This window comes from Corylus avellana, chromosome ca1 (assembly GCF_901000735.1).
Source record: "Corylus avellana chromosome ca1, CavTom2PMs-1.0".
NCBI lineage: Eukaryota > Viridiplantae > Streptophyta > Magnoliopsida > Fagales > Betulaceae > Corylus > Corylus avellana.
The window spans coordinates 43422290-43440969 of NC_081541.1; the positions used below are offsets into that span (position 1 = coordinate 43422290).

Here is an 18680-nt window from a genome sequence, read left to right on the forward strand (position 1 = left end):
TCCGCCCCAAAAGCCTGAACACAAGGCTTGTGCCCCCTGCCCAACAACTACTATATACAGAGATACAAAGAATAAGATTTCTTGGAGCTGACTTGAAGAACCCAATGTGATGGGGAAGACCGGCACGATCGGCTGGATGACCGGAGCTATGCGTGGGAGATGATCGGCGAAGGCTGTGCATGAGGGGGACGACCTGCGCTGCGTGGGTTGGGAGATTTTGAGTTTTAATGACTTACCCTAAGCAAAACGGTGCTGTTTTACTTAGGGTAAGTGAACCCTTTTTGGAGCAAAACGGCTCCTTAAAAAAAAAAAAAGATACATACAAGTGCATTTTTGTAACTTACCCGTAATCAAACGACGTCGTTTTGTAGTTTCCGTCCAGACTGACGATTTTGACTAACGGAGTGGCCAAAATGTAATAGTTTGGTAGTTTGGGGGACTACTTTATGACTTTTGGAACATCATGGAGTTAAATCGAAAACGGTTGGTAGTTTAGGAGGCTTTTTTATATTTTTCCCAAGGAAAAAAAGAAAGGCTTAGAAATTAAATGCTTCTCCTCCAGGCTCCAGCCTAATAAACCTTTTATCTGCACAAAAGATTTCTCTCTCTCTCTCCACCTCATGTCTGTTTCACTCAAGCTCAACGGTCACCCTCTACCCGTTTTTCATCATCACCTGGTAATTCTAACCATTTTTTTTTTTTCCTTTCTTTATTTCCAATTACTCCCTCTTGTATAATTTTTCTTTCTTCTGGGTTTTAAGGGCTTCGATGAATTCTCGTCCGCGAACATTCCCAGAGTTTTTTCCAGGCCCTATTGCTCACACCAATTCAACAACTCCTCAGTTAATCTGAGCCGTAATCGACGACCCAGAGTCCGCTCAATTGACGGCGACAACAGTGTGAGCATTCCACTCTTCGTCTTCATTTTTTTTTTCCTTCGATTTTCATCACGTGGTACAGTTTTGTTAAGAAAATTTTGACTGTGTGCTAATGGTTTCACGAATTATTGTTTGTTTTGCTGAATTTACACGCGGCCCGATTATAAAGTTATCGCTTTTGATTGTTTTGATATTTATGAGGCATTGATTTTTGAGACTTTGTTGTATAATATTTGCCATTTTCTGTGTGATGCCTAATTGGTTTAAATTTCTTGTAATATTATTATGTTTATTGCAATTATCACTAAAATCGTGTAAAGGAGTTACGTTTTATGTTAATTCTATTGAGGAATTGATGTTTTGAGAGTTTCTTTGTATACATTGCACTTTAAGTGCTGTATAGCCTATTGCATTTCCATTTTCTATGTCTCAGCCTGAGTGGTTTCATTCGGGTTAGAATTTAATGTAATGCAATTTATATTTTATCATTGCAATTATCGCTAAAATATGCGTAACGGAGTTAAGTAGTGTGGTAATTCTATTATTCTATCATGAGTTTCTATTCTTGTGAAGTTTTTACTGAAATCTATTCTGATTTTTCATTTTGTTCCCTTTTTTTTTTTTTTTGTGTGTGTGTGTGTGGTTAGGGTTATGGTATGTCGGATGCTCCGAACCACAAAGGTGATTGACATTTTCAACTAAATTAAGTGGAAACAGATATTACAAATTGAATCTTGAAAAGTTTACACCTTTGCGTGTCTTTTTTAGGTTCTGCAGAGAAGAATGAAAGTAGTCGAGGAGGATCGCTCACGTCCAATGAGTACTTACTACTTGCCTTTCGATATTTTTGGGTCAATATGCTAAAGACTTCTGCTTTTTGTTAATGACATGATGATGGTGAGTCTATTGTGTTCTGGGTCCCAATTGATCTAACTTCATGACTTGAGTACAAAGTTTAACCGCTATGGCATTATCAATGTGGTAGAAGGCAAATGTCCCAAGAGGTTTTCCAGTTACTTTATGGGACAGAGCGCATGCTGGAATTTTCAAATCAAACTAATAACTATTCATTGAGAGCCATAACCCCAAGTTCAATTAGTTGGGGACTACGCCTTATGAAGCGGATATCACTAGTTTAAATCTCCCGTTTCCTTTCCCCTTGGGGCCAATTACTTATTAGAAAAAAAAGCTATTCATTGAGAGTCATATATCTTAGATGTTATTCTTTGAAGTCTTGTTGTTGACAAGACATTATAAATAACTTATAAAAAACAAAGACAAGATGTTACTATTGAATGACTGCCCCCGTCATGTTCAAATTCTTCAAAATCTTTTAGGTCTCTTAGCTATGGTAATCCCATTGATTTAAGTGGTTTTCCATGTCGGTCACTTAAAAAAAACAAAATAAAAAGAAAGCCATTTAAAACATGCCAAGTTAGCTGGTGTGAAATGGGTAATGAAGAGTAGCATCACTCTTCTTTTTTCACTGCTGTAGAGTTCTATGGATCTCTCATCCTTGCCTTTCGTTTTTCATTCTCTTTTGCTTATCAAAAGGGAAATCTTTCTCTCTCTCTCAAGGTTTCTTCTTCTTCTTCTTCTTTTTTTTTTTTTTTTGAACAATGAACATTAGAATAAACAAAAAGCCAAAAAGAAGGGAAAAAGGAAAAGAAGAAGAAAAAGAAGAGAAATGAATGCGTATTTGGATGCATGTCTAATTACTTTGGTTTCTTTGTGATATGATGTGTTTACTCAATGCTAGAGCTTATTCTTGTTTGTTCAATTTGGCAGGATGTTGATGAGATTAAAGAGATATGGAATTTCAGGAATATTGTCCTATGGCCTATTGAATACTGCCTACTATCTTACAGCGTTTCTCTTGGTTTGGTTAGTGAAATTATGATTTTCATGTGAATTGTTATTATCTTGCCAATTTCTTTTGGTGTACACATTAACATCAGAAGAAACATAATGCATAAATGCTATTCATTACCTTGGCTATTATTTTTGTGTGAAGCCATCACCTTGGCTAGGTTGGACTTCCAACATCCTGCCGTAAAAATAACATGGGAACTCTTCTATGTCTAGCTACAAGTTGTTAGTTTTGGCATTTTTGTATATGCAAATGCCTCCAAAATAATTATTTAAAATATTAACATTTAGTCAAATTCGGTTGCTTATACTTTATGACAAAGTTCCATTGTTGAACTCTAATTGCTTGTTATTTTCTTTAGGGTAGATTATACTAACCTCGCTCATGGTTTGTGAAAAATGGTTTTGATCCCAAAACCGATCGCCTAGAGGGAGTGAATAGGTGATGTGCAACAGTGAACACCAATTAAAAATTCTGTGTAGTGCAATATAATAAGATATTAAACCATCGAAAACATTATCAAGACAATCATATAATCAACACAAATTTTTGTTGGCGAAGTGAAACCTTTGAAGAACTCTTCAAAGGTAAAACATTTCAGGGTAGCTAAACTCAGGAAATCTATTTACTATAGAAGAATGAGAAATTACAAGAAGTTCATACTCACAAAACCTTTGTAGACAACACACTCTTGTATTAGACAACCAATCTACTTGCCCGCTACCATAATAGTTCTCCTAGAACTTCTAGACAATTATTCTACTTGATCTCCTTAATCAGAACTCCAATTAGATTGAAGGTTTGTTGATTGGTGAACGTGTGGCTTGAAACAACAACTCTAAGAGAGAAACAATAAAGCTCACAACATAAATCTCTCTTTGCACACAAACAATGAAACAAAGGCTAAACTCTCTGTAATGAACAACTTCAGCAAGGAAAACTTGGTGCTTAGTAACCGTTATAAAGAACAAGAGCCAAAACCCTAAGCTGGACTTTGAAGAAGGCTTGAGTTTATGCAATTTCACATAGTGGCGTAAGGACGCATAAGTGATCTCATCAGGATGCCTCTAGGATTTCATCGAGGAACAACAGTGTAATAACAAAGCCATCAAGACGGGTTGCTGGCGGATTTGCTGATTGCACTCTCCAGAAGTCCTCGCATTAGGATATCTTGTTGATGACCTTGCTGACGACAAATTTGGTTAGTCACTTGAACCAGCCATGTCAGAATGGCTTGCTAACGCCATTGTTGATGGAGCTCTTAGTGGCTATGTGAAACTATCTCGTCAGGATGGCTAGCTAACGCCCGAGGCTCTCAAGTAGCTTTCTTAGGTGACCATGTCAAGACGCATTTGCAGCCCAAAAAGAATTTTCTTTTAGGCACTATACTCGCTTGCTATCTAATGTATCATCATCAAAAATATAATAATAAAGAAAAGGACGGAAGAAATAAAATAAAGGAATGCACCGCAATCCAAATTTCTTATATTTAAAGAATAAATGCTACTTAATTTACAAATTAAATGGTGATTCAAGATTCATATGGTGACAAGCAATATTTGGAATAGCAATGTTTTTGAAAAATTAATTGTAAAATGTACAGGGAAGATGCCTCACTTCTTTCATTTGTATTCTACAGTACTCAGAAGGTATTCTGCATATACTACATCATAACTTCAACCTATTCTTACTTTTTAGGTTTTATGTTGCTCCTGCCCCTGGAAGGATGGGATATCTTGCAGCAGCTGAAAGGTGACTACTATTATATTAATATTTTTCTAAAGCATAAATGGACTAATATATAATATTTTATGAAGCATAAAGGATCTGAAAAATTTTACGCTTGTCTCAAAAGAGTTCAATAAATGATTTGAAATTTTTTGGTAATTTTCAGATTCCTCAAAGTAATGGCCATGGTGTGGGCTGGAAGCCAAGTTACTAAGCTTGTAAGAGTTGGCGGGTGAGCTGCTAGAACTCAAAATTTTCTTCCTTAATTTAGTTATTTAACCATGATGTTTCTACATTCTTGAAAAAGCAAGACTTGCTGAAAGTTTGTTGAGATGTCAAATCCAGCCGGTTCAATTAATGAAAATAACTCATTTGAACTATGGATCGAACTTTTGAGTTTTGCTATTAATTTTCATTCTGTATTGTATATTGTGGCTGAATTTCTTGAAGTTATAATCGCTCAACCGTACTTGTACTTGAAAAGGACAATGGCACTATAAGGGGGTAGAAAATGGGAAAATCACCTAGTAATGAAGTGTTAAATCTATATCTGGTGCTGTTGACATGCATTATTTCTTTTATGTAACTGAACAGATCATCTTAGCCGTAGTTCCCATCTTAAAAAGCGTGAGACAGTATAGTTATACGATAATTCCTGGTGTTTTTTGTTATTTTAGGTTGTATTATTGCTGGGAACATTGTTTGAAAATTTCAAAATTCCTTCTTTTGATGCTGGCATATTGTTTTCAATCTTGTCAAATTTTCATTCCATCTAATATTTATAATGATATTGCTAAACTGCTAGTTTTATTTAAATCCCATTACACCCATTCTGATTGTGTAAAAGTTATTTTTGCTGTTAAATACAACAACCTTTTGATTCTACAGAGGTGGTCCTTATGCAGGGCGCTTGCTCTTGCACCTTTTGTTGACAGAGGGTTGTCATGGTTCACTGTCAAATTAAAGTTCGAGTCTCAAGGGAAGGTATGCATTATGCAACACTAGAAATATCAATAAATTCTTAGTGTTGTTCAATTATGAGTATCTCATTCCTTTAACTGTCTCCAGGCTTTCATGGCGATTGTTGGGTTTTGTGTTGGACTGGCTATCATGCTATTTGTGGTTTTGACAATGCTTTGGGCCTAGAGCAATTCCTGTTGTTTGTTCTCACTTGTCTAGGTGGACAGAACTGATCATGAAAAAGAAAAAAAGAAAAAGAAATAAAAGGTGCATTTGTTGGGAACGAAGAACAAATGCACCAAAATGGTAACTTATGATCTTGTCTTTGCATGATCAATGAGTAACTTATATACTCTTGCATTTTCATTTTTCAACTTTGTATAAAATAATATAACAATATTCAATGAGTAATGCTATATAATATATATACTGCATTTCTATCTCTTCCCTAATCTACTAGACTGATGTGGTAGTATTTATCACCTTTTAGATTTTTTATTTTTTTATTTTTTTATGGTAAAGACTGATCCAAAAGTTGATGGATACGTCCAGATTAGTCCAATGGAATGAGAGTCGAATGGGACTAGGGTGTAGTATATAACATTACTCATATTCAATATTTCTATTGCTGAAATTTACTAAAACGAGAATTTTGTTGATCCACTTCAAATGGAATTCCTCAATTTTGTCGTTTTTATAGCAATCTCTACATATTTATCATAGAAAACTAGATTAAAAAAAGAAGTGTAACTATCTTTTTTCGGTAAGTGGTTCAGTGAAATATAATCGCAACCGTCATTGGTTATGATAATGTTAAGAAATTGTTTGGTATCAACTTAGTCATTTGAATTACTAATTAAATGTTACATAAACAAGAAAAAAAGTTGTATTGAATATCTTGTCCTGATTTATGTAATTTCTGTAATCTTGTGATCATATTGATTTGCTGTAAATCAATGTAATAGTCATTGACTCATGGTATTGCTGTTTTGTACTATCCAAGGCTTTTATTTAGTTTTGCATGGGCTATTAATAATAAAAATAAAGCACTATAAAAACAAATGACATGTTTTTTCAGCCAAATTTGACAACCCAATAAAGTCCTAGAATGCGTCACAACTAGAGTTGGGCGTCGGTCGGTGTTGGTAGAAAAATTTTTGTTTTGCCAAAATGTCGGTAAAGTCGGAAATTTCACCGACTTATTCCGCCAAATTTTTGTCTCGACATCGATAGACGGTTGGTAAAGTCAGTATGTGAAAGAATTCAAAATTATCGGCGAAGTCGGTTGGTAGGTGGTCGGTAAAGTCGGTTCGGTTAACAAATTTTATTTTGCCTACAGAACTGAATTTGTTGAAAGAAAAAAAAATGTTTTGCCTACCGCCCATTGGTTAATCGGTGTCGGTAGAAGTCGGTCGGCTATCGGTCGGTAGGCGATCAAAAGTTGGTAGGCGGTGAATTTGCCCAGGCCTAATCACAACCATAAATTTACAACGATCAAGGACTCACAATGTGATAGAAGATAAAATGATAGAGCGATTGTCTAAATTTAGGCAGTGAAGAAATTATAAATCATAACATATAAATTTCCAGGGATCACTGAAAATTATAAATCATAATAAAATATAAATTTCATAATCTTTGTTGGCATCGGATTATTCTGAGCCTCAGATCCAAGTAAGATGTCACATTTGGTTGCCCCTTTCTACTTTTTTCTGCACAAAAAAAAAAAAAAGAAGAAAAAACAAAAGATCATTTATTCTTGAAAGTACAATAATCAAAATGAATTGTCCAAAAATTAAGGAATCTTGCATATAGTAAGATGAAGAGAAACACTAAGAGAAACCGTAGCATTTTTTTATTAAATATCTGCATAATCGTCTTTTGAGAGAGAGAAAGAGAGAAATTAATTACCAAATCTAAAGCTGCCTGGAACTCAAGGTTTATTGAAATGCCTAAGAAGTTTTTTGAGATGCTCTTGCGGAACTCGACTTTTGGGATTCTTTGGGATCTTCTTGATAGGTTTGGGGGGTTTCTTGTTTTGCTCTAAATAAATAAATAATAATAAAATAAATTAAAAATTGCACGAGGTGGCCAGCCACCCCATTTTGGCCCCCAAATCCCTTGGGGGTGGCCGGCCACCCCATGTCGGCCGCAGAGGGTGGCTCCTGGGAGTGACTCAACCACCCCAAGGCCAAAGGGGGTGGTTTGGCCACCCCCAGAGGGGCCGCAGGGGCCACCCCCCATGGCCTCTAGGGGTGGCCGAGCCACCCTTAAGGGCTTTGGGGGTGGTTTCGGCCGCCCCCTTTTTGGCTCTTGGAGATGGTTCGGTTACTCCCAAACTGGCCTTGGGGGTGGCTATTGGCCAAAATGGGGTGGCCGGCCACCCCTATTAATTTTTATTTTTTTTAGTTTAGTTTTTTTTATTATTTTTTTTAATTACTTTTAATTTTTAGGACACATGGCATATTTTGGGAGTGACACGTGGCAAATCGTTAATTTTCTCTCACAAAAGCTAAATGAGGTATCGATTTTGTCTTTTTTCATAAGTCAGGTACCATTTTTGACTGTTTTAGAAACCTAGGGGGGAAAATAAAAAAAGTGCAAACTAAGGTACCAAAAAAGTACTTAACCCTATTTTTTAATAAAATTATTATTTGAAGGGCTCAATTAAAAATCAAGAAAAACTTAGGGTTTTAAAAAGAGGAAGAAAAAAAAAACACGCCTAAAGAGTTATCTGTAAAGAAGCATTTACACCAGAGTTTATGTTAATGTTATGTATTTCTTAATGATATTGTTAAAACTCTATTTTTATTTTTACCCATTTTAATTGAGTGAAACCTTCTTTTTTCTGTTAGAATATATATAACAGCCTTTTGATTCTATTGAGGAGTTTCTTCTGCAGGGCCTTATATTTTAGTGGTTAATAGACAAAAATTTAAGGTAAAGTCTTAGGGCCTGATATTTCAACAAATTCTTAATAATGCTAATTCTTCTTGGGTGTTTAGATGCATCTTTGGTAGTCTTTCTGAGCATCTTTGGTAGTGTCCTCTTGTTAGGTCAATTTTGATTGTAGTAAAATGTTGGTTTTTTTCACTAGAAATTCAGTCGGCCCACCAAAAAGTGGTTGCGGGACAAACTTGCCGTGGGCAGGCCCTAGGTTGACTAGGACAAGTGAGCCCTACAACTAAACTCCTTGAATTTCATTAAAATTCGAACCACCTAATTTCAAGTGATCCTGATTCTGATGATACTTGTTGAGCCATGAAATTGAGCTGTATGCACCATAGACAAGGAATGTAACAAGAAAGTTGATAGTTCTAAGACAGTCTAGGTTATTTTGCATCCATTTCACTCAATGAACTTGTGCCAAGAAATTCTATTATTTCATTTGCATTCAATGCCTGGCATGAATTCTTTGCTTGCAAACTCAGGTAAACTCTCTCCTCTTCACTCTTTTCTCACATGTCTAAACTGTGAATTACCATGATTATCATTTATACAACTGAAAAAAAAAAAAAAAAGAAAAACAAACAAACAAACACCTTGGTGATTAGATGAATTATTACTTGTAAGAACAACAGCCACTTAGGATCAGAGGTGAGAGACATGAACATGCCTACAAATACTGGAACTTTTGAAATAATTGACAGGTTGAGAAGTCAAATTGCATTGGTGGGCCAAAATAAGAAGCCATCCGTACAATTGTACAAATTTTCTACAACCAGAACAATTTACAATAGGCATCTTCTACCCTCAAATACTGCTTAGACTAAAAATGAAATTCTTGAAGTGAAAGTTGATTGAAACATCTACTTTTAATGGAAACAACAATCGAATTACAACACCCAATAATTATTGTTAACAGTCAGAGCAAATATACAGAAACCATGTAGCAGTCCAGCCATGAGTGCATGCTAATTCACCCCTTCTTCAGTGTGCAAAATTATCTGTTCTATCTTGCTCGACTCTTGGATTATCTTATTTTGGCCCATGCCAAACGATACTCTCAAATTGCATACACAGACACACATATCCATTAATCTATAGCCAAAGGGGTGAAGGATGGTGTTCTCTGAAAGCTCAACCCAACAAACAAAAAGAAATCTCTTCAAGTTATCTCTCCAATGGTTGCAAACCTGAAAAGCTGCAGCTCTGAAACCCTCCCTTGGGACAACAAAAAGTTGTTTGCTTGGTGGGTAACAACTTATTTCCTGCTTCGTCTGTGTTCGTTTCAAGACCACAAGCATTGCAAAATGATACCAAATCTGATTCCTAAAAGAATCAAATGGAGCTTTTAAAACTCTCTACATTTTACACATTCAAACAATAAAAAACAGCAAAATCCATTTAATAAAAATTGTACCTTCATCATCAAGAGTTTGCATAGGTGTGCCAGTGGATATGGATGAAGCTTGTACCCACCATTATTGATACATGACAAAGCCAGTGCTCGTACCTTTTATGGTCAGCGACAGAAGCAAGAGATAGATAGTCTCAATATTTTTATTGAAGTATGCAAAAATATAATTCTGGAAGTACACCAAAGAGAGAGTTGAAAGCAACTTCTACCCCGCATCAACAAAAATAAATTTATGAATAAAATTGAAAAAGAGCCGAATAACAGAGTGGAAGACATCCCCACCCCAAAAAGGAAACAAGAAAAAGAAAAACAACTAGCTTCTTTCCAAAATAAGTGTCTTGCTTTCCTGTTTGGAATGTCCCAAGACAAGCCTCCACTTTCAGAAGTAAAATCATTTCCTACTACTTTTTTCTATACACCCCCAACCTTAAAAAAAAAAAAAGAAAAAAAAAAAAAAAAGAAAAAGAGAGAAAAAAGAATACCCTCATTAAGAGATTCTAGGGGTGTTCAAAATACCCACAAGACCAACCTGACCGAACTCGATCATGTGCGGCCGGTATTTCAGCTGGTTCAGTCTGGGGTCGAGTGATTTTGAGACTTCGACTTTTTTCAGTTTGGGGGATGGTTTTCAAACTTTGAACCAACCCCAAGTTGTGTCCTCGACTTAAATCAACTTTGCTTATTTTGTGGTAATGTGTGTCAAAAAGTATGCTATGTGCCGCATCCTTAATTAATGGTGAAAAGTCTTGAATCAGGAGTCAAGTGTTGACTAAGAAGCTTTACACTTGTTGCAAAGTTAATAATGTCCTTTTGATTTAAATGAAAATGTCCTTGTAGTGTCTTAGCTGTCCTTGTAATGGAAGAGTATCTAGTAAGACGTGAGTCTTGTATTTAGTGGGTTAGAACTTAGAAAGTTGTGGGTCATGTATGAAGTGGGTAGCCTAACGTCTACTTTAGAAAAGGACTACATTGATGTAATACTTTGTCAAAGAGTGTATAAATAGTGCAGTGCTGTTGAAACTGATAGCTGTAGTTACCAAAGATCCAAGATACTAAAATGCCAGAAAGAAAGGTCAGGAAAAAACTGATATATACAATTACCTCACTGATATAGGGTTCAATGATACAATACTGTAGATAGGATGCCTCAGCTGCAGCACTTAGAAGGAAACGCTTATAATTTCCAATTCGGAAAAAGCTGTTACAAAACAGAGACAATCTTTTAGTTTCCAGTAACTCATATTATAAATGAATACGATATAGAAGATCATAAGACAGCTAAAAATACAAAAAGAGCCTCCTAAACATGTTAATTTTAACTAACCAACACTCATGAAGCAAATGAAACCATTGAAAAATTATGGAAAATACCGCAAGATTCTCCGAGCAAAACACATTTCCTTTGACTTGATTATTGGAATGGGCACATGACGAAACCACAAAGAAAGTGATTCTCCCTGTGGATCAGAAATAGCTATATTTCACGTATTTACAACTCAGCACAAAGCTGAAATTAAGAATGAACAAAATGAATTAACCACACCAATGAAGCAGAGATCAACCGTTGGTTGGCTGTTAGAACCAAGATGAAGAAGCACATAAAATGAATGGAACTCGGCTTCATTCTCATAAATAGAATCGGAACATCGATTTGCATCGTACAGATTAAATAGAGATGTTAGAGCCTTCGCAAGCTGCTCCATGTTAAGGTAGTGCACTGAAGAAATATTTGGGTCGCTACTACAACTTCGTAGCTTATGAAGAGAAATGACATGAAATTTAACCTGTGTGATAACGCATAGCAGGAATTAATGCAGAAAGCTTTAGAATGATTCCATGGTTTCAAGATCCCAACAAAAAAATTATGATTTTGATACAGTTTTCCTGCAAAGCCATGTAGAAAAGATGCATTCCATGCTTTGAAGTTTCAATTACAGTGAAGGGTATCAAGTGTGCTAATATGTAAATATGCGCATGCCAGAAGTTAAAAAATAAAAGCTGCTTTTCTGGTCATCTGCCTAGGGCAACTTGGCAAGAAAGTTAAATTAATCTAGGAACTTTCAAAGCTTTATAATTAAAAAAAAAACACTATGACCACATCTGGGGATGCAAGGAAGATACAGAAATTGACCTCAAAAGGAGAGAGAGAGAGAGAGAGAGAGAGAGAGAGAGAGAGAGGTTACTGAAATTTGTCACTGGTGCTACAGTAAGTGAAAATCAGAATTCATATCCTTTACTAGTTGAGCTAAATCAGCATGGGTATATGAAACTGACTTATTCAATAACATTTTTTTTGTTCAACTCCATACCTTCAACAGCATGACTTTCATAACTTAAGTCAGCTGCCCCCCAAGGCCCTCTCCCAATCCTCTATTCCATTACAGTCCCCTGTTTCCCTCCAAAAAGACGACAATGGCACCCCTCCCCTGACCACGCCTCAGTATGATCCAACCAAATTCCATTATGTATCAATCTCTAGATGGAAACTAGGGAACAATGATGCTATTCATTCTCTTTTGATAAATACAAGCATTTCTTCTTTATAATGTAACGTCCTAGTTGAAAAACTTGCCTAATGTAACGTCATCTATTTGGGACCAACAAATAGGTCCCAAATGCTACTAAGTACCGGTTTGGTTTATGGAAGTATGTTCTATATCAAGCAATAGCATCAAGGAACCAGTGAGTTTTCAACTCTCAAGCTTACCTCCACCGTGATCTCACACAGGAGGAAGCATCATTTGAACTAGAGCTGATTGGCTTCAATGACATTTCATAAAATGATAAAATGACAACATCATCTTAAACTGAATAGCTTTTTCATGTCTATTATGAGATAAATGAATTTCTTGCACAATAACATAGATTGAAAAGGTTTAGAAAAGAAAAACACTAATGTTTTGGTCAATGAGAAATCATGTTTAGAGAAGGAATATGCTAACGTTGAATGGCTTATGACAAGGATGAAGAAGAGGTAGACAATTGAAAGGCTTTCTCCAAGATAAACATACCATTTTCTCATACATGTAGATTGCTTTATCATTGACAATATTCTGCATGCTCAGATCTTGCCTTATTGACCTTGTCCTATCGAAAATGAAGTCATGAACCACTTGAAAAGGATATTCTGTAGAGTCCGACAAGCTTAAAAGGTAGTCTAATGTGTCTTCCAATACTGGAAGAGGTCGCATATCTGATGCTTGCACATCTCTGATGGATATAGTTCTGCAAAACTAGTGAGAGGAAAGGAGGGTGAATATTTTTCTTCAATCAACTACATGTGTGCCCACACACACAATGGAAATTATAAACATCAAATGGCAATGTGGCCAAAAAGATAATTCCACCAAATTAAACCTCTATATTATCATGCGTCAAAGACGTCTTTATCTGAAAAATGAGGTTTCAAAGAGAGACTCGGTGAAATAGATGTGCTTGTGATATTATACCATATGAGATATTCAAGTAGATAGACGAAATTGAACAAAAAAAGGGTCATGATGCCTAGCATCAACTTAACAAAAATTGGAAACCATTATTCTGCTTCAATAAATACTACACACATAACTAAAATGTGATAAAGCTGTTGCAACCAATATAGAAATAATATATGAGATAACCAAGTATCAACAATGAAAGAGAGACAAAAAAACCAGCTCTTCATAAAAGATCAAAAGAAACATTGGACATTACATATGAAAAACTGAAGACTCTTCAGGAAGGACTGCTTTGAAAAATAGGCTCCAGCCATGTGATAATGAAAAAAAACGAAGACAGATGAGATGAGGCTGATTTCCAGGCCACTCACTACTAAGCAAAGACATAAGCAGAAACAAGGAAATCTTGGTCAAGTGACTCCAATTTAGCACGCCCCAATTTCAATTGCATGACTTCATCTTTCATAGGATCAATTAAAACAACAATTAAATTAACTGGAGCAATGCAAATAGCATAACTTGAACAGCATATTGAGGCTGCCCATCAACTCAAGTCTTAATAGAAAGAAACATGATAGAGGCAGAGCCTCAAATAACGTATCGAAACATACATTTTGAAAGTAGGGAGGAGGCAAAACAGTGCACAATAAACTTTAATGATAATGCGTCTATTTTTAAAATATTGATTAAGCGATTAAATTCACCATTTCCTTTCCTACCAGTTTAAGTTTTTAAGATAACAACTAATAATTTATCATAGTACCAAAGCATGTGGTTTTGAATTCGAACCCCACTCTTCACTCTACCTCCCATTCAAAGTTAAAATTTCAAGTTAAAATTCTACTTGTATCTAAAGTTTCATTTCCTACTAGTTTAAGTGTTGGGACAACCGGTAATCTATTAATCTGACACAACCAAATCCGTTCCAAAGCAATGCCATTAAAGCATGTAAATACATATTTCAGGAGGAAAATATCAACATTTTTAAAGACAAACACAAAGATCTTACCTTTTTGACAGCAAGATCAGAAGACGTTTTTCTAGGATTCCCATCCAGCCTCTCAAACACAGCTAAATCTCGTAGACGCTCACGTTGGGCCCTTTCACCCGCTAATATCACAATGATCAACGCATAAATTCCACTATAATCCTTGTCACAAAGAGTAGCAAAATGACTATGAATCATAGATTAGAATCTTCCATATTTTCCTGTATAACTTCAAAGCAAATTTCTTAAAACCCCCCATCATATTTTTCCATCCCACCCTTTATCAAATAGTATCTTAATTCTACTTAATTCATCATATATCCTTAAGTTGTATACTGAAGTAACAAAATCTGAACCATTCGATTAGAACTTTAAGAACCCACCATAAAATTACATAAGAAAACCAAGACTTGGTGAAATGCAGTGGCAGCAGGACCAAAATTAAAATTTTTTTTTTTAAAAAAAAGTACCTGGGCACATAAAGGGGCAAGTGCCAACTAAGAGGGGACGATTGGAAGGGTCGTCCACGTCTCGGTCTTCTTGACCAGCTCTTCTGGGTTTAGCAAGGCCAGGGGCATCGCGGTTTGTGCTTGGAGATTTGGAATTTTGGGTCGGATTAGAAGGGAATCTTCTGTATGACTGCGAACGCGTCGAAGATGAAGATGAAGAGGAAGGGTTTGGACGTTGACGCCGGCTCCTCTCCATTGCTTACAGGCTTACAGCTTGCTCTTCCTTTTAGGCATGGCTCTTTCGTCTTTAAAAACAAAGGAGAAAAAGTTTTTGGTTCTTTTGCTTTTAATCTGTTAGAGTTGATTTTCGGTGCCGCATCATCTCTTAAGTCTTAAGTTTTTCAGTGCCACATCATCTCAAGTCAAAAGTTTATTGTGTCTTTATTATTTTTCTTTTGAATTTATGATTTAAAAAAGTGCAATTTAATTTAAAAATAGCGACATGAAATTTGTAATTTGAGCTTGGTTGTCCCCATCTCGCCTATTTTTGATTTTCGATGCCACATCATCTCAAGTCGTAAGTTTTTCGGTACCACTTCATCTCAAGTCGAAAGTTTATTGCATCTTTTTGAATTTATAATTTCAAAAAGTGCGATTTAAAAATAACGACATACAGATGTGTAATTTGAGCTTGGTTGTTCCCATCTCGCTTATTTCTACCGCAATCAATAAGGCTATTACCTAGCTTGCACCTTAATAGTAAAGACATATCATCATAGTAAATTTAACTATAAGGATAAATGCAAAATTGGTTCTTGTAGTTGGCCTAATTTATAAATCACTCTCTGTGGTTTAAAAAATAATTTATAGGTTCCTAGGGTAGGCCAAAATAACATTTTACTCCCTGAATTCATTTCCCGTTAAATGACTTTACAGAAGCCGTTTCATTGCCACCTCACACCCAATAAAAATAAGACACGTATTCTTTTTTATTTATGCTTTTAAAAAATGACAAATAAGTTTTTCCACGTCATTTTGAGGCTTCAGCACACACTCCACGTCAAATTAAATAAACATAATCCCTTTATATCCCTCTAAAAAAATGTAGTTTTTGTTTTTAATAGGTATGAGCATAATCCCAATGACGAACACCAGTATTTCTAATGTAAGAAGATAATGTTTTATATAAGGCATAGTTATCTTGTAGGTCTATTCGACATATTACTCATTTTCAGCATGGTTGGCATTGTTCCGAATAAGCTATAATACAACACCGGTGCCTCGGATATTGTACGCTACCGTCCATAATACTAGCAGCCTGACTGAGTCCGAATTCGAGTGGCTCATACTACTAATGATGTACGTCATGTAACGACCCGCCAATCAAACATAGTTGCGCCGATCATGAACAACCATTAGATTGAATGCACATATAAACACACATACATTTAACCATAGAGTCAAGTCTATATAATAAGCTCATGGCCATTATACAACACGTACCGGTGTACCATGTCATACGATGCATATCATTAATGAATTATTAAATCATTTACCTAGTTAAATAAGAAATAGAAGGCTCATAACATAAGTGTACTAGGACAACTAACACATCGCATGTTTTTAGTGAAAACAGTTTTAAGTATTGACTTACCTTATCTGCTCATCCTCAGATTCTGACATCTCAGCTCTCCTGGCTACTGTGAAGCATTATCTAATGTCATTCATAATATCTTGAGAACCTACATCATGCATCCAATGTTAAACCATCAATAAAACCCTAATTAGACAATTTTGGACACTACCGAACATTCGGTCACCAAGGGTCGAACATTCGATGAGTACCATAATGCATGCAAAATTCTAAAACTCCTAACTAACCCATGTTTTAATCCAACCAAAGCTACTAATAAACCAATATAATCATGTCAAGCCATATTAACGTGTCAACCTTAAAAAACAAGAGTGTGTGCATGACTTCTTTGAAGCTATTTACTTCAAAATAAGAGAAACTTCATTAAACACTTTTAAGCATGTTGAAAACCTATATATAACATGACAAATCACGTTGGCAAAATGTAAACAACATGCAAAATGAGTTGGGTTTCAAGGCTTACCTTGGAGAGGGTGGTTTTAAACCAAAAGCAACCATTTTCTCTCCCTAAAATTCATTTCTCTCTCAAGAACTTGATTGTGGTGCAGCATGAAAGCTTGAATGTGCTACGAGGGGTGGGTTTATATAAGAGTGGTTTGGTGGATAAAGTTTGAATATGTGGTAATAGGTTAAATTTGCTTTTTAGAGATCAACCAATGCTTTGTGTACTATTCTCAAACGTTCGATATATTATTGTACTACAGTTCTAGGGTTTTCATCGACCATTCGGTGGTCCATAGGGAACGTACAATGCTAGGGTTTAAGCAAATGTTCGGTGATCCATGAATGAACATTAGGTCAGGTGGTAAAAGTTAAAATTGATATTTGAATTTTTCTCAAAATATTTTATGCCATCTTTTAAAATACTGGGTGTTTTGTAGAATTTGATTAACAGTGATTAAATGCATTTCTTAAATGTTCAGGGCATCACAAGCTCTGATACCAAATTGACACAGTATAAAAGAAAAAAATATATAGAAACTAAAGATAAATTTCGTGTTGAACAGAGTCTTACTAGCCAAAATGGGGTTAGTTAAAGTCTCACCTGTGAAGGGAAAATGAGTTACACCTCAAAAAGGAGAAATCTTATCTTTAAGAAAGCTTGAAAAAGTTAAAATAATTCTCATGCATTGATAATTACTATGCTATGTACATCAACTTATATAAGACTGCCAACTTATTAGACAACCTTATAATAAATATAAGGATTAAATACTTTTTTGCCCTCTGTGGTTTAATAACTTTATTTTTTTGTCCCATCGGTTTCGCTTTGTATCATAGATTGTACCTCAATAATGGTTAAAAATGGATATGGTACCTCCGTCTAAATTTCGTTCAAAAATTGACTGAAATCCACGTCAACACCCCTAAAAAATTGACACGTGTCCATATACCTAATTAAAAATAAAAATAAATAAATTTTTTTAAATTAAAATGATTAAAAATATTAAAAAATTAAATTAAAATTTTTTTTATAAAAAAAAATGGTTTTCTTTTTTAAAAAAAAAATTAAAAAAATAAAGGATTTTTAATCATTTAAATTTTTTTTTTTAATTAGGCATATGGACACGTGTCGAGTTTTTGGGGGCGCTGACGTGGATTTCCGTCAAATTTTAGACGGAAGTATCATCTTCGACTTTATCCATAACCGAGGTACCAACTGTGATAAAAACGAAAACCAAGGAAACAAAAAATAAAGTTATTAAAACACAGGTGACAACAAAATATTTAACCTAAAATATAAATAACATAAACAACGTTGGACTTGAACTTGAGTAGGACTTGAACCGGAACTAAACAACAAATAAAAACACCTTAAGGATAAGGAAGATAAAGACACCAGATAATTAACAATATACTCCTAACACCATTAGTCTTCATACGTCAACACTATTCATCTTGTCATCACAAATGCAATCCTTGATGATTTGTTGAATCAATCCAAACCTTTGATGACAGAGCATTTCCTTATTCACTTTTGATAGTAGAACTGCACATTAGATAACAGGTTCTGCATCACGACCACCCATATTCCGCTATCCGGGTATCTGTCCGCCCTAGGCTACGGGCTAAAAACCTACCAGTAACCCATGCGGACGGGCGGATAGTAGATGCAAGTGGGAGAGTTTTTAACCGCCCATCTGAACACCCTTATTCCTGACATGCTTTTCATAACATCATATGTAACAAGTCACAACCTCGATTCCATGTTTATGTTGTTGGCATGTAGTTAAGCATCTTGAGATCCGTTGAGGCCATTTTTGGCCAATTTTTACACGTTTTAGGCAATCTGTAAATCTTTTGAACATACAATTTTCACGTTGAATGCTAGCATGTGGCCATCTTTCATCACAAT

The 18680-nt window shown here is 35.4% G+C and overlaps 2 protein-coding genes across 3 annotated transcripts; one reads left to right on the forward strand and one right to left on the reverse strand.

Moving 5' to 3' along the window:
- The first annotated feature begins 557 nt into the window (after positions 1-557).
- Positions 558-5802, forward strand: LOC132190615 (uncharacterized). Its single transcript, XM_059605655.1, has 9 exons — positions 558-677; positions 762-899; positions 1526-1559; positions 1647-1698; positions 2667-2762; positions 4447-4500; positions 4643-4708; positions 5382-5460; positions 5545-5802. The coding sequence occupies exons 1-9, from the start codon at positions 621-623 to the stop codon at positions 5620-5622; spliced, it is 654 nt and encodes a 217-aa protein (XP_059461638.1). The 5' UTR covers positions 558-620; the 3' UTR covers positions 5623-5802.
- A 3285-nt stretch (positions 5803-9087) lies between these two features.
- LOC132167157 (SAC3 family protein C) lies at positions 9088-15005 on the reverse strand. 2 transcript variants are annotated; one of them, XM_059578057.1, is made up of 8 exons: positions 14692-15005; positions 14243-14343; positions 12808-13029; positions 11359-11580; positions 11168-11253; positions 10898-10994; positions 9800-9892; positions 9088-9708 (listed from the first exon to the last, which is right to left on the reverse strand). In XM_059578057.1, exons 1-8 carry the CDS (start codon positions 14924-14926, stop codon positions 9550-9552), a joined length of 1215 nt encoding a protein of 404 aa, XP_059434040.1. In that variant the 5' UTR covers positions 14927-15005; the 3' UTR covers positions 9088-9549. The 2 variants fall into 2 exon arrangements, with proteins under 2 accessions (XP_059434040.1, XP_059434041.1); XM_059578058.1 differs by lacking the exon at positions 11359-11580.
- Positions 15006-18680: the final 3675 nt, after the last annotated feature.

What these genes read in the sequence shown, in the direction of transcription:
- LOC132190615 (XM_059605655.1), top strand. Translation starts at nt 621, where the DNA reads ATGTCTGTTTCACTCAAGCTCAACGGTCACCCTCTACCCGTTTTTCAT. An exon ending in GGATGCTCCGAACCACAAAG is followed by an intron (nt 1,560 to 1,646) that starts GTGATTGACATT and finishes TGTCTTTTTTAG; the next exon opens with GTTCTGCAGAGAAGAATGAA. An exon ending in ACAGCGTTTCTCTTGGTTTG is followed by an intron (nt 2,763 to 4,446) that starts GTTAGTGAAATT and finishes CTTACTTTTTAG; the next exon opens with GTTTTATGTTGCTCCTGCCC.
- LOC132167157 (XM_059578057.1), bottom strand. Translation starts at nt 14,926, where the DNA reads ATGGAGAGGAGCCGGCGTCAACGTCCAAACCCTTCCTCTTCATCTTCA. An exon ending in TTTGCTCGGAGAATCTTGCG is followed by an intron (nt 10,995 to 11,167) that starts GTATTTTCCATA and finishes GTTTTGTAACAG; the next exon opens with CTTTTTCCGAATTGGAAATT. An exon ending in TTGAACCCTATATCAGTGAG is followed by an intron (nt 9,893 to 10,897) that starts GTAATTGTATAT and finishes TGACCATAAAAG; the next exon opens with GTACGAGCACTGGCTTTGTC.